The sequence below is a fragment of the Mauremys mutica genome, chromosome 10 (assembly GCF_020497125.1).
Source record: "Mauremys mutica isolate MM-2020 ecotype Southern chromosome 10, ASM2049712v1, whole genome shotgun sequence".
NCBI lineage: Eukaryota > Metazoa > Chordata > Testudines > Geoemydidae > Mauremys > Mauremys mutica.
The window spans coordinates 49928540-49944534 of NC_059081.1; the positions used below are offsets into that span (position 1 = coordinate 49928540).

A 15995-nucleotide genomic window follows, 5' to 3' on the forward strand; every position below is an offset into this window, starting at 1 on the left:
CCAAAGGACCAAGTTTTCCTTCAGGACCCTGAACACCTGGATTTCCTGTGAGACCCTACAAAAATAGGATAACACAACAATTGATATAACCTGTGTATATGATCCTAAAATATGGCAAGGATTGTAAATGAGTTCAGAAAGTGTGCTCAGTAACAAAACATCACCCTGGAATAATTTTTCACTCAGGAGGCATGACTAATGAAAAGTCATTTAACTCGACCATGTTATTCCCCTCTCCGAGTCCCTCCAGGGGCTTCCCCTCACCCTACTGCATCAAAGTCAAGCTCATCCTCACCTTCAAAGTTCTGCACAATTTCATTTTTAATTGCATCTCTGCTCTTGTTTCCTCCGACTTACTCTCCCATTTGTTGTCTATACTCCTCTCAAGCCTCCCATCAGTTCATCCCCTTTATTTCTCCCACTCTCAACCATTCTTCCATGCCACTCTTTATGCTTGGAATTTCCTTTCTTTCTTTGTATGGGACATTCCAAACCTGCCTCAAACATTTCTTCTGCAGGATCTTTCAATGACAGCTCACCATACACGACACAAATACATTAAAAACAATTAACCAATTTAACAAAGATTTGACTTTCAACCTATGTTTTCTGCACACCTCGTATTTTACATACCTACATTCCTCTGGACTGCATTGTCTATGTCTAATTTAGCGCTAGACCTTGCTCCTTTTGAAGTTAATGGGAGTCTTGCCTTTGACTTCAAGGGGAACAGAACCAGGTCCTTGGGCTCTGATCCTGAAAATACTCATGTGATTCACTTTACACATGAGCAAAACCATTAAACTCAAGGTCAGGTTCCATATTTCCCTTCCAAAGGTGAAGGTATTAGAGTGGTGGAAGAAGTGATCCCTGTTTTTGGCTTCTATAAACAGAGGTTGTATAACAGTTTGCCTATAAAGTACATTGCCATCCTCGGGAATGGAAGGTGCTATACAAATTCATGACATGATGTTTTTATAATTTCCTTACCCTGGCACCTGGGAGGCCAGGTTCACCAGTGCGCCCAGGATCTCCCTGGCTTCCTTTAGGGCCTGAAGAACCTGCTGGACCACGCTCCCCTTGAGCTCCCTGGAAAAGATATCAAAGCACTATTAGTCAGACATTAGATTGGACAACCATAGTAAGAGGAAGTAAATGCAAAATATACATCTTCCGTCAAGAGCATCTATCAATATTTTTGAAAACTGGTGTTCCAAAGTATTCTGAACCATATCCTTAACATTATTTAGAGATGATCTCTTGTATAGAATTAATTAACATAAGGAATTTAGAATTCTTGCACTTCTATATAGAAGGTAATAATTGATGGACCTAATAAACAAAAACATCTTTGTGTCACTTGTCAGTAAGCGATATGGTTGTTCGGCAACACACAGGGGGATTGGCCTGGCTTCTCAGTGGAGATGTCAAGAAAGAGCTATTTTACAGGGAATGCTTCCCTCTCCAAATACTAACTTAATAGACACTGTAAAATGTAAGTAGTTACTGCTCAGTGGCTTTTACACATCAGGATGCAAGCATAAGTGCATCAAGTTGGAGACATGAAAGGAGAGTGGAAAGCCTGAGACCTACAGGAAGAGCAATGTTTTTCACTTAGAACCCTGGTCTCAGAATGTTTGGAAGACTTAACCCACTTCATTTGGCATTTCCTTTGGCCCTGCCTCCAAACATTCATCAGATCTGCTCACTTCCCACATTCACTTACATTCTTCTTTTGCATATATTTTTTAGGCATGAAAGGGAGGAAACTGGCCCAAATCAGCTTACCTTTGGTCCAGGCAAGCCATCAGAACCTGGAAAACCACGATTACCAGGAGCACCCTATGCAAAAATATCATAAATCATTAATAATAATCTGATGTTCAATAGGGTTTTGGAGTTCAGTTTATTTTCTTATAAAATCCTTGTCCTCCAACTGGCTAATGTGCCTTCAAAATGCTCTTTTATACTGAAAAATATTTAAGGGCCTCTTTCTGATCCCATCACTCATGCTGAGTATTACACCTTAGCTCTGTGAGTAGCCCCACTGAAATCAATGACACTATTTCTGTAACAAGGTTCTACTCAATAGAAAAGTTATCTGTCATATTTCTGAAGTGACTATCACTGTGATATCTAAACACCAAGTGCCCATATGATGTGCTGAGCTCCAAAGTAATATTAACATGCCAGGCTTCATTCTCCTTCCCCAAATAAAAAACCCAAGACAACACTGGAGTAAATGATACTCAATATGAGGAAGGCATAATGCTACATTTTCATATTCTCACCCTCGCATGGCCACTTCTGAAAAGAAACTACTGTGTATTACAAAAGAGAGCATCCTATCATTTCAGAGAAATCAGGTCTTAAAATCACTAGTGTAAGAAACAATGCTAAATCACAGCTGTCAATATACTATCATTAAAGACAAGTGTGTCTCTGCCCACCCCAAACTATAAGGGAGCTCACATTCAGGTCCAGGTCAGATATGATTTTCATGAGAGAGGCCCATCTCTAACAAATATAATTATTTTTCTGGCTTCCTTACCCTTTCTCCAACGGGGCCTGGAGGACCTACTGACCCTGGATCACCACGAGGGCCTCTTTTCCCTTCTTCACCCACAGAGCCAATGGGACCCTGAGGACCATGTGGACCCTATTGAAAATATTTGCTTGTTTAGAATAAAGCAAATTAACCATTTTTACGGCTCAATCAATCACTCCAACGTGAACCATAAACATTTTCAGAAAGAACAAAATTGGGTAGTTAGATTTTTTTAAATTTTTTTTAAATCAGTTATAAAATGCAATTATTCCCATTCAGATTTTCCTTTTTCTATGTTTATCAACTAGTATTTCAACATGAAGTGATCCATAAATGGATGGTAAAATTTGGCTCTACATTGTGCCTCACAATCATTTGACTCCTTGTATAGGATCCAATTATATGTAATTGTGGTATTTATTAATCATTAGGCAAGTGGCATTAAGGAAATCAGTATTTAATTATTTAAAGAACCTATACGGTTATGGAATCCACACTATACAATACTAAACTTAGGGCAACATTTTTCTGTCTGATTGACACTGCAGATCTCTTCTCTGCAATCCATCTCTGGTGTAAATCCTGCATTGCTTCTGCACATGGAATCCTCATGCCATCTTCCCTGATGGACTTTGGCTCAGTGACATAGAGGCTCTGAATCTGACACAATTTTCATTCTTGACAGACGGAATTGAGATTTACCAGCCCCACATCTGACAGAAATTGTCAATATCTCCCTCTAGAAGGACATTCTTCCAGACACCCTTAAATAATAGTAAGTCCAGCCAGTGTTCAAGAAATCATTTGTCAACATTAACAGCTTTGCTGACTACTATCCTCTCTCTAATAATTTACTTGAGCAAGAATCTTAAGAATGTATTGCCAAATCAGCTACGACTGATCCTGGCTCTGCTAAAGCTAATAATCTTTTCATCCAGCCTTCATATGGCTCCAAGATGGTGCTGGCCATGTTGATGGTTTGTCTTCTCATAGCTATGAATAGAGTCCAAACATCCATGCTAACACTATCAGCTCTACCAGCATCATTTGATATTGCTGATCAAAGAGTGCTGCTGACTCAGCAATAGGACCCTGATGGGTGGACAGAGCTGTATCAAGCTAATTTTGTTTATTCCTCTTGGACACGGCCCAGAGTATATAATATTTATATTACAATATTGGAGTAGATTGTGAGATGCTGTGGTCTACGTTGCTACCAACCTATGCTACATTCAGTTCTGTTCAACATATTTTAATATCTTTCCTTAAAATGTTTATTTCTCATATGGGACCAAAGCATGTTGTTAGAACACAACCCTGTGTCCATGAGCACCCGTGCCCAGTGATTTCCTTATAATTCCAAGAAGTTGGAGCAGATCCATTCCATGGCTGCTAATAAAGCATCAGGGGATACTGTATTTCTCTGTTGTGCTATGGCTCCTCAAACTTAAGTCCAGGGGATAACTGGCTGAAGGATTTACCTTATCATGGATTCAAAGGACCTATCCTGCCCCTTATTCACAACAGAACCTGACCAGGGTGTTCCATGGCCATTACTTGCAGGTCAAAACCAATAATGAGAGGTAATACTAGATACGTCTCAATAAATATAGTATTGTGCTCTGCACAACAATGCATGTTTCATTCTTTGTTTAAATTTTGATTTGATTACAAAAAATGTAAAGACTTACTGGTTCCCCTTTGGGACCCGCTTCTCCTTTGAAACCTGGCACACCAGGGTCTCCCTGAAAACAAATATATTAATACCATTAATCTGCACAAACCATTCAACCAGCTTTACCTGAGTTACCTACGTACAGTGGTTTCAAATGAAAAATGTGACAGTGCTTCCACTAATCTAGTCTATAGATAGGTTGTTCACACATGGTAACTCCAAATAGCTCCTGATCCTGATGTCCTTAATTAGTTCTCACTCAAGCACAAAGTCCATTGACTTCAGTAAGAATTTTTGCCTGAATAAAAACCTTAGAACTTGATCCAAGCACTGTAACTTATTTTCCTGTCTAGTTTAGTAACCATCTTGGGCACATTATGGCCAACAGCTGACAAACAGAAGCCCAAAGAGCCAATCCCATATACTGCAGATTTCTGACATTTTGTAAATGACAATCTGTTTCATTGGGTAATTATATTCAGTGGGTTTACAACTGGTTTATTCCAAAATTGCTCAGCTAATAATGCTGTGAAAGAGTATATGCTGAAGATTAAACAAACCAGATTGCTAATGGTTAATTTGCAGAAGACTTCAGAGACAAAGGATTTTTATAAAAGCATTAAGCATTTAAGCACAATTACTTCTTGAATAATTTTGGACTACGTTTGGGATAAGAAAACTATTCCCTTCTATGAGACTAACTACAGGAACATTTTAATACATTTATGATAGTTTATGCTTTCTGTAAATATGTCTGTTTCTCTGTAATTACATATACAAAATACTAATTAAGGCTCTGATTCTACAGGTGACTCCAAGCAGGCAGGCACACGGGCCAGTGACCACTGAAGCCAGTGAAGCTTTGTGCACAGGTCTCTGCCTCTCTGCAGTCAAATTCAAGACTGGGGCCTAAGAAAGAAAATTCTGTATTTCAAAATACACATAAGGAATTAATGAGAACCAACTCTTGGTATATTCACTCCTATTCAGCATGTATAGAAAAGGGGTTAAAAGTAGCCCTGGAGAGGGATTAAGAACCACAGGCTGCAGGCCTTGCTAAAAGGCCAAAAAAAGATACTGGGGCTGCAGGAGGGCAGCCCAGAGATAGACAAAGGCAGCAGGTCCTAACCCTCCTTGCTGATGATGAGTGGTTTACAGACTGCAGTCTGCCCCAGGGAGCGGGGGCTAGACGATGACTGGCTGTAGCCACTGAGGCAAAGTGGGGATAGAGGGTTGGGGGCTCCCTTGGGTGGGGAGACCCAGATTGTGGGTTACTGCTGGGGCAGAACCCTGATGTAGAGGGGCACCAGGGTCCAGGAGGGATACGGGGGACCAGTGGCAGGCAAGACACCAGCCTGCAGAGGGTGCTCTGGGCTTGAAGAGCTAATTCCCAGGACGACCAGCAGGAGGTGCCGCACCAGTGAGTCTCAACCTCGTTATACAGCAGTCTACTGATTTCATCTTATTGCATGGAAATGAAGAAGTCTCATTGCTAATCACTACATTAGCTTTCCTTAGCTACATTGTTGCTAAATACTGTCATTTCCATGGTGACAAAGAAATTATTACCGCTTGGCCTCGGATGCCGGGAGGACCAGTACTGCCTTGAGGTCCTGGAGAACCAGGTGGCCCTGCTAAGCCAGGTGGGCCAGAAGTACCTGCAGATCCCTACAAAAGAGACATCAGTGTGATAAAGATGCAGCATGAAACACCGAAATTAAAAAAGGAATCCATCACCAAATTTCCTTATACAGTTGATTTGATTACTTACTGTTGGGCCTTTAGCACCAGGAGAACCGTCTGTCCCTACAGTCCCCTAAAAACAACATACAAATCATTATAACAAATTTTAATGAACGTATCAACGGAGGAATGAAAATACATTGTCAGACATATATATTTGTGCCTCCTCTCAGGAGCAGAAAATAAAGCCTAGGATGTAGACACTACAAAAGTTCACTATTTGACTCTGATTCTGCAAACACATGTGTGCTTAATTTTAAGCATGAAAGTCCAGCTGGAGCATAAGTGCTTAAAGGATCACAGTTTCCATCAGCATGCGTAACATTAAAGTGCCACCAGACTCCTTGTTGTTTTTGCAAATTAAAAGACTAACAGATTTATTTGTGCATTAGCTTTTGTGGGTAAAAAACTTCAGTTGCATCTGAAGAAGTGGGTTTTTTACCCACGAAAGCTTATGCACAAATAAATCTGTTAGTCTTTAAGGTGCCACCGGACTCCTTGTTGTTGTTTTTGTGGATACAGACTAACACGGCTACCCCCTGATATTTAATTTGCAAGTGTTTAGTCATCTATCTAAAAGATATTTTAAATACAAATAACGTGAAGACAAATATTTCCTTTCTAAAAATACTTTTAGGACTCTCCCAATAGTAAGGTACCACTGGCTTTGGGTAGACAGTGTGCAGGCAGTCAATGGAACAAGCATCCTAAGTCTGAACTTACAGGCAGTCCTTGTGACCCTACTGGACCTGCTGGCCCTGTTTCACCCCTTTGTCCCTGAGGACCTTCTGGGCCACGTGCACCCGTTGGACCTGCTTCACCCTAATGTTTCACAAGAGAAAACAATCAGTTATTGAATTATTTATTTTAAAGCAGCACATAATAATTAACAAGGAATAGTGCATGGAATAGGTAACAATGGAATCCAAGCTTCCATATACTTCAATATTAGAAAAAGGTATTGCACATATAAGAACCTAATTCTGCCGGGATTTATAGCGTTGAAACTGAAACCACAATTTACCCCCTAGTCTATACACATACAAAGCATTTTTCCTTTAGAGGAGAAACAGCATGGTAGCCAGTATAATTTATCCAAAACACACCACCAATATATTACAGGGGGAAAGCACAACAGAAAGAAACTCATACAAAAAAACCCCATCAACATGTCAATATTGGTTCATTTTATAGTCTTTGTTTGCACTGTCTGCAGCTGAGACTTGAAACTTTATGTAAATTAGAACTGATAAGAAGAAATGCTTCGCACAGTATAAACTAACCCGTGGACCTCACTGCTACAGTACTGTATTGATACGAACTCTTAATATTAAAAAAGAATTAAACACAGGAATATGGTAGGTGTGCTTGCTATAGTCAAAAGTGGTCAGATATATTATGCAGTAATGACCACTATCAGAAAAAAGTTGTGAGACTAGATGGACCACTGATCTATTCTGGTATGGTAATTCACTCTGGTATGTCCTCAATTTTATCCTTATGTGGACCAACTGCCTTTCTGAACTGATGCTACACTACAATTGTATCTTCAGGACTGAAGGGCAGATCCTCAGCACATGTAAATCTGCATAGCTTCATTGAGCTCAATGCAGCTTTACCAATTTACACAACCTGAAGGTCGAATCCTGAAAGTAGTTCCTCTGTTAAAAAAAAAAATCCCATTGCTTCTTCCTTTGTCAGCTCTTTCAAACATTTATTTAGATGCTTTGTTTTGTTTAGCCATTGCTCTATTTTTTCTGCCATGCATTAAAAGGATAATTTAGTCTAATACATTATACAGATGGCTGTATTACCCTTGTTTCCAGAGATTTTTTTTTTGTGAATGTTGCCAACTGTATAAACAACATATAACATCTGCTGAGCTTGGCTACCTAGCTAATAGAGAGAGATGTTTTTACTGTATAATAGTTTTCCTATCACTTGTGGGGATTCAGCATATAGGAGAGGAACAGTTCTGGGGAAAAGGAGGATGAGGAGACTGCATGAGTCTGGGTCTTCTTCAAACCCATGGCTAGAGGCAAAATATTGAGAAGTTCCTTGAATGCTGTCAAAGCAAGCTCACATACAGGGCTGCAGGCTCAAACAGTTATCCACTGACTCAAGTCTCCCTTTTCCGCTCAGCCATCAGAACAAATGCAGCCCAGCCCTACAAAGACTACAATGATCATCTTGAGAAGCATGACAATAACTAAGATGGAAAGAAAACAAATCCAGAAAAAGAGTTAAAAAAAACCTTAAAACGATGAAGAAAAACTCAGAAATGAAGAAACATAGAGGAGGGGGAAGAGAAAAAAGAGAGAAGGATGAGGTGAGGAAGAGAAAAAGAAATAAAGAGGGTCAGAAATTGAACAGGAAAAAAACAAGTGAGATGGTAGCAACTGTGTCAGAGCATGGTGTGAATTTCCATTGGAGCAGATGACCATCCATCGATCCTATGCAAAGGTTGTGAGGACGACTTCAACACAGAACCCCCAGTGTGTCATGGCTCACCAAAATATTTATTACAATTTTAGTTTTACGTTTTTGCTAGAATTTTTAGATGTGAATTATGGTTTTACATAGCCTTTTAGTTTTCCATGACACAATGTTTTAGCACTTCATACAGGAGGATTTAAATGCCATTTGGTCAGTGTATATAAGAACTTAAATACCTTGCCATTCTTTGAGACTATACTTTGAATAGTTTCATAAAATATGGGGGGTTCCAGCTCTAAAGGTATTTTATTAAGGGATAGATTTTCTGTTCATTTACAGGATTAATTTCTAGTGGTGACAGGTAATGAGACATCAGACCTTAAAGTGAATTGATCATTGTGAGGTTCCATGTTTATTGTCTCTCAATGATTTTCATATCAAATGTACTCACTTTACATGTAAACAATGTGTTTTGTTTTGTTTTTTTCTGACAGTGCCTCAAACTCAGCCTAGGTTCTGAGAGTCAAGCTGTATTATTTCTGCATTATTTCTGCATTATTTATGCATCATCACCAGCAATTATCTGCAGGCTATATTCTTCTCTCAGGGCTAGTCTACACTTACCAGCCGGGTCGACGCGGTGAGTTCGACTTCTCGGAGTTCGAACTATCGCGTCTAATCTGGACGCGATAGTTCGAACTCCAGAAGCGCCGCGGTTGACTCCGGTACTCCACCACTGCAAAAGGCGGTGGCGGAGTCGACCTTGGAGCCGCGGACTTCGATTCCGCGGCGTCTGGACGGGTGAGTAGTTCGAACTAGGGTACTTCGAATTCAGCTACGCTATTCACGTAGCTGAACTTGCGTACCCTAGTTCGACCCCCGCCCTTAGTGTAGACCTGCCCTTAGTTATAGCTGCAGAACTCCACTGCAAGAAAACTCAGGTATTCCCTTCACTATACCCTGCCTTCCACAAAAACTCACAAAGCTGAAGGATTAGATTTGCTGGGGCAGGTTCTCAGATAAATGCAGGATCTCATAGCCTAAGTTCCCTGTAAACTGAGCCTCCCCCAGTCCCAACCTAGCCCGGCCCCCCAACCTGCCAAAGCCCAAATCCAGCCATGGCTGGGGCAGCACGGCCCGAACCCAGCCTTGTCCAAGACCAGCCAGAGGAGGGGTCCCTATCCTGCAGCCCCAGCCCAGGAGCTGCTGAGGGGAGAGAGAGCTGGGGGGAGTCCTACCTCCTTGCTGTAGCCCCAGAGCACCCTCCTGCACCCCAAACTCGTCATCACCGGCCCCACCCCAGAGTCCGCACCCCCACCAGGAGCCCTCACATCCCTGCACCCCAACCCTCTGCCCCAGTCCACACTCCAAACTCCTCGGCCCTGCCCCCACAATGTGAATTTTGTTATGTGCACCAATATGGACACCAATGTGCCACACATCACCTCCATACTGGTGCACATAACAAAATTCATTCCGCACGTGGGTGGGAAAAATTAGAGGGGACACTGCTTATAGCCCCTCCTAAACAATCCTGATCCAGCTTAGTTTTGGGCAATGCAATTAGTCATTACTGTGGCTCTAAAGAGCTCTCTGAGTAAGGAAACTGAGTGTCCCATTTCCATTGAGGCTGAGCTGGAGGAGGAGTACAGGGTCGTTCCATCTCTCCTCCTACTGCAGCAAGATTTTCCCTTTCACCCACCCCTGCCGATGGCGGAGCTTAGGGAAGTCATTGATCCTTTTCTTTAGGATACTGCAGTAGCATTCAGTTGCTGACTGTAGGAGTCACAATTTGCCTTCAATCTGCCGGAGTCACAATCTACCTTCCAATCTGCTTTTGTGGCAACACAACAACATTGTACCCCTCAACCAGGCTCCTGGCAAACCCATGAGTTAGTCCTACATTACTCATTTATCTCCTACATATTCCTTTTACAAAGTTCATATGAAAAACATATAGAAACTCCTTGAAACCTCATGTCACCAGTCAGAGCTGAATCATGACCAACATACTAAAATTTCTACTGTATCTAAATGTCATGCCACCAGCAGATTATAAATGATATGGAAAACAGAACAAGCATCACTAGGATAAGAAGAGAACAAGCAAAAATGAGGTTTAACCCCGCCTCTAAACAATCTAAAGTAAATGCTGATTTTTATTGTTACATTAATGCTGTGATGGTAATCAAAATATCGTGTATGTCATCCAAAATATAAGGATTACCAGAAAATCGTCACTCTTAACAAATGGAAGTTAAGAAAAATTTTTATCTATTCCTATTCTTTGAACCAAAACACCTCTTTTATAGAGTCTTAAAGGATGTTTGGGGTGGTGTGTGGGAAGAAGAGATAAGGCCAACCTTGCACAACTGTTTTACAACCTCTTTTGTTTAGATCATTTGTTCATTATTCTATGGCACAGTAACCTAGGTGCATTGCCAATTCACATTAAAACTGCTATTTCCTGCAGCTGTCTAAGTTTCCTGGGGGATGGATCTACAGATCCAACTCTATCAAGCTAGTTGATTTCACAACCTTATGGTTTAACATAATATTCTAATTAAGAAGAGCTCTGTGTAGCTCGAAAGCTTGTCTCTTTCACCAACAGAAGTTGGTCAAATAAAAGATGTTGCCTCACCCATCTGGTCTCTCTAAGGGTTGCTTCAGCAGTTAAACCCATTTTTCCCACTTATATTTGAGTTTCTCACCTATGATCATGGCCATATTCTGTCAAAGCCTACTGCTTCATCACAGCTGTTGTTTCTAGCGTCTATCTCCAGGTGTTAATTAAAAGTGAAATGCACAGTCACCTCTTTTCATTTGTGAAGATGAATTCCACATGTTCAAGGTGGTCTCTTTAGTTGTGGGCATATGAAGATCTAATTCATAGGGTTAAACAGACTAAAACGAAACAGCTTTTCTTACCTTTACACCAGGAGGACCCGGAAAACCAGAAGAACCAATTATACCAAGTGGTCCCTACAAAAAACAAATAAAGTACATGAGGTGATATTTCCAAAGTCAGTATCAAAAAACTAGTAGCCTAAATACTGATGAAGGCCTATGCAAATGGAGTTCCTGGGTTGAAATGCAATGCCAGTCACAAAACATATTGCCTCATAAAAAAAGGAAATCAGTTCTATAAATATTGTAGATGACATAAGTGTTATGAACTGAATACCACTTATAAATGTAATGTTTTAATTAAGTCAATGATACTCAGACTGCGGTTTGCGAGCAAGTGGCTCTTTAATGGGTCTCTTTGCAGCACATGATATTAGAACACTGTGTGATTTAATTATTAACCAATCAGGATGCTTTTATTATGTTATTAACCAATTATAGTTAATATTTAGTCACTCATTTTGCTACACTGGCTCTTTTGGATAATGTTGATCACTAATTTGACTCCTGAACCACTGAGGTCTGAGTACCACCGAATTAAGTACTTTTTTACTGACGTTATCAATGTTACAGCTCTTGGTTCATCTGCCAACTTCCAAACAGTAATCAAGATAGTTTTTAATTATAATATTTTTGAGTTTCAGTTTTCATTACAAATATACTATTTCCTCTTCGTTTTGCTCAAGCTGCTGTTAAAAGGTACTTAAAAGATAAGATAATCAAAAAATCACTGGTTTTCCACTCAAACTTTCTATCTGTAAAATCTCTGCATATTGTGCTACAGATGATGTTGTATCAGACAATATTACAAATAGCTAAACAAAACTTAGTTAAATATACTAATCAAAGATTAAATCTATTTTGTAACAATGTGCCCCATCAGACATGTCAACAAAACTATTCAGCCAGTGAAGTTTAGATGTTATATATCAATAGAGCATTGTATCTTAATTATATTCTGATTTAGTACTAAGTTAATAATTGTATCAGAATCTCTGTCAATCATGATTAAGGATATGATTTGGCCACAGACTCTGTGACTTTAACAGATCTCCATGACTTTCTCGGCTTCAGCTCCAGCCTCACACATGGTGTGGCTCTGGCTTCAGCCTGGAGCATGGCAGGGCTCCAGCTGTCAGCCCAACACATGGCAGGGATCAGGCTTCTGTGATTTATAGTTTATTGCCCACGTCTTGTCTGTGACTTTTACTAAAAATACCTGTAACAAAATCTTAGCCTTAATCATGATATTCATAATCGCTCCAATCACAAACCCTTTATGATCAATAAGTCCTGCATTCTCTGTATAGGGGATAACCCCTTTACAACTCAGATTGTGCAGATTGGGCCCTATATTGCTCTCAATCTGTTCATGCAAATCCAATGTTTCAAAAAAAATATCCTAATTATGTTAACAGTCATCAGAACACTGAAGAAATCCCACTCTTGCCTGAGAGAGTTCTGTGTGAAGATCAACAGGGGTATATGGTCCAAAACGAGTAAGATAGTTGACACAGTTGCATCCAAAAGTAACAATATAATGTAGAGTCAACCAAGTGGTAGACTAATACTGCTTTTTTGTTGCTATTGTGCTGGGTGGGCTGAACAGATGTGATATACACTCCTCCTTCTATATTATATAGTCTTTGGATAGTAGTATACAGTGGTCATAAATATTGAGTACAGCTGTGTATTCCCAAATGATTTCCCTTTCTTTGTCTTTGGCTGGATTTTCACCCTCTTTGGGGAACATGATGTATACTGAGAAAGAATGTTTTGTATAACAAAGCTTCTACTGACAAACACAGTAAGAACAATCTGTTCCAAAGACCATTAATTACGGAGAACATTTCTGCCAGCGACCTTGTAGTGACTTGCTAAAGCACTGCTGTAACAGCTCATTTAATGTATTTATGAAAAAGCTACATCCCAATTTATTGGGTCATGAACACTCATCTGCCAAATCTCACTCGTTTCAATGATAATTTTAGCATTACGACATATTTCTTTGTACTTACCCAATTCATCATATATTTGGATAGCACTTTCTCCAGAGAGATCATGTTTAACCATTCTGCATCTCCCTGTGAGATTGCTAGGGAATGTACCACATATGCTAGCCAACCAGATGTCATGCCCAGTGGGTTTGAGCTCATGTTGGAAGTCCACTGAAATATTTATACTTCATCTAGAATTTCAGAATTGCTTTGAGATTCAATTTTTTTTCTGTTCTAGACTTGTTTTAAAATAATGAAAAACCTTTTAAATCTTTTATTTTTAAAATACTGTAATAGTTGTGGTCACCCTTCTCTGTAGGATGTACCAGATAACTGAATTTGTCAGCTATCTACACTCTCAGCTTGAACTTCTATCATAGTCAATTGTTGGTTAATGGCGTTTACAACAGTACAGTCTATTGTGTAACACATGGACAAATACTGTTTCCTCACTGCAGCATGCTGGGATTCCCTCCGAGACCGTTTCCACTTGGCATATCCAGAACACCTCATCCACTTCTGGGAGAACACCTTATCCGGTTCTCATGAATCCAAAAACTTGGTTCAAACCCAGACTAGTCACAGAGGTTTCTTTATATGATGTCATAAAGCTACATCTGAGGTGATCAGGCTCAGATGTAGGGGGTTAGGCTAGGGTGCACCACATCTCCAACAAACATAATCATGAATCAGCTTATGTACACACTGAAACTTAATACTATAGGTTAAAATGCTGTATCACAAACTTTATGATTGGCCTACTATTTTTTGTAACCAATCCCTGTACAGATTATGAACTGTCCACGAGCTGTAAGCAAAGCTGTGGCTGCAAGCTTATCACACATTACTCTTCTTACTATTTCTTAATCTACAAACTGAATGTTATTTACAAGGCCACTTGTGAGTTTATGCTTTATCCATTGTTAATCTCAGCTTCCTTACCTCTTTTCCTTACTTCTTGTTGCATTGTTCATGCAAGGCCTATACAGTATCATTAGGGAAGAAAGACTATGTACTTAAACAGTGAAAATTGTAACTTTGGACTAGTGTGCCTCAGACTGAATGAAGATTCAGCATACAGGCATATCACATTTTGTATCAATAGGCAATTACTTTGGTAGATGTTTTTGTCAAGTGACAAGCGCAAAAAAAAAAAAAAAGAAGAAAGTGTATGTCTAGGGGAAATCTGTCAAACATTAATAGTGAGGAAGTATAAATGAGTAAACAGTACTATAGGCTCTAAAACTGAAAACACTTATGCATGTGACTAACTTTACACATACGAGTAAACCCACTGACTTCTAGATATTCTTCAGTGGGGTACTCAGATGCATTAAGTTAAACATTTGTGCATAGGTGTTTGTAGGATTGGGACCAGAGTCACCTGTTATATGAAAATCCTTAGTTTTAACTGCCACACTAACCTTTTAATATATTTAAACTGTATTTTCTTTATCTGAAAACTTTTTACAATACCTGTTCTGTATAACAAAACTACTTGTAAATCATGTATTGAAAAGCATTATTATTTTAATTTTTGATAAACTTCTATATAAATGTGAGTATTTTATAATAAATTGATCTCTCAAGGAGGCAGTTTATCAGCTTGTAATATATTTGTGTATGTGTTTCTGGTTCATCAGCTCAGTGTATGACTTCTTCTAAAAAAAGGACTACATATCCTTATAAGTTTTGAAAATATATAGTCCTTATGGATTTGAGGTAGCAAATTCACATCTTTCTGTTATTAGTGAAATTCATTACTTCTAACTGAGAACTGGTATAACTTTCTTTGATATCTTTATTTGCGAAGACAGACAACTTTTTATTAATGATTCTTTATTATAATACTTATTTCTAAAATGCTTAACCTTTTTGCATCTAGGTTCCATTGCATTAATGTAGCAGTACATCAGTTCCCTGCGAGAAGATGAATATAGCACCAGCCTAGTCCCTACTTAAAATCACTTACTTGAGCGGAAGCAAAATCTTAGTGGTTTATTTCTCAGAGCACACATCTCCACAGTTGTGATTAATAATTTTGTGGCAGTATCAGGAATGATGCACAGATATTTAGGATTTGCCTTCAGTTACCAGACTAAAAACCGGCAACAGTTACTCATCCTTCTGGTTAAAGAATGCCTGAAGGTAAAGGAAGATCACAACGCTGGGAACAAGGAAAGGAACTTACCACTGGCCCAGGCTTCCCTGGCATACCATGCGAACCCCGTCCACCCTAGACATAGAGATAGACAAGACACCGTACATTTATAGGAATTCTCTGCTCTTGAATATTAGTGATTGTAAAAGGAGCCAATTTACAATTGTCTTTAAATTATACCAGGCCATAAATCCATCACAGAATGGACATGGAAGAGTTTTAGAGTGAAATCACAGCCTGTTGAAGTCAACAGGACTTTTGCTAGTGATTTCAATGGGACCAGGATTTCATGTTTGTTACTGTGAAGAGTAGTACACACTAGACCAATGATTCTCAACCTGCGGGACACTTGCAGCCTAATGAGCACACAGCTGCACCCCATGTGACAGCCTCAGGGCCATACAGGTAGTGTATATAGTGTGTGGATGCATAAAACATTGAGAGCTGTATATGTGGCCCAAAATGGTAAACAGATTGAGAACCACTGCACTAGACTCATAAGTGCCATGAGTAGAGATGTGAACAAAA

General features: G+C 39.5%; 1 protein-coding gene across 3 annotated transcripts in view; it reads right to left on the reverse strand.

The window, feature by feature from the left end:
• The window catches only part of COL5A2 (collagen type V alpha 2 chain), a 205954-nt gene that overhangs the window by 39335 nt on the left and 150624 nt on the right, over positions 1-15995 (reverse strand). For all 3 annotated transcript variants that reach the window (XM_045032274.1, XM_045032272.1, XM_045032273.1), the window contains 10 exons: positions 15498-15542; positions 11331-11384; positions 6690-6788; positions 5995-6039; positions 5793-5891; positions 4240-4293; positions 2552-2659; positions 1789-1842; positions 991-1089; positions 2-55 (listed from right to left, as the gene is read on the reverse strand). In XM_045032274.1, coding sequence (XP_044888209.1) covers positions 2-55; positions 991-1089; positions 1789-1842; positions 2552-2659; positions 4240-4293; positions 5793-5891; positions 5995-6039; positions 6690-6788; positions 11331-11384; positions 15498-15542 — 711 coding nt within the window. The remainder of the gene's footprint in view (position 1; positions 56-990; positions 1090-1788; positions 1843-2551; positions 2660-4239; positions 4294-5792; positions 5892-5994; positions 6040-6689; positions 6789-11330; positions 11385-15497; positions 15543-15995) is intronic.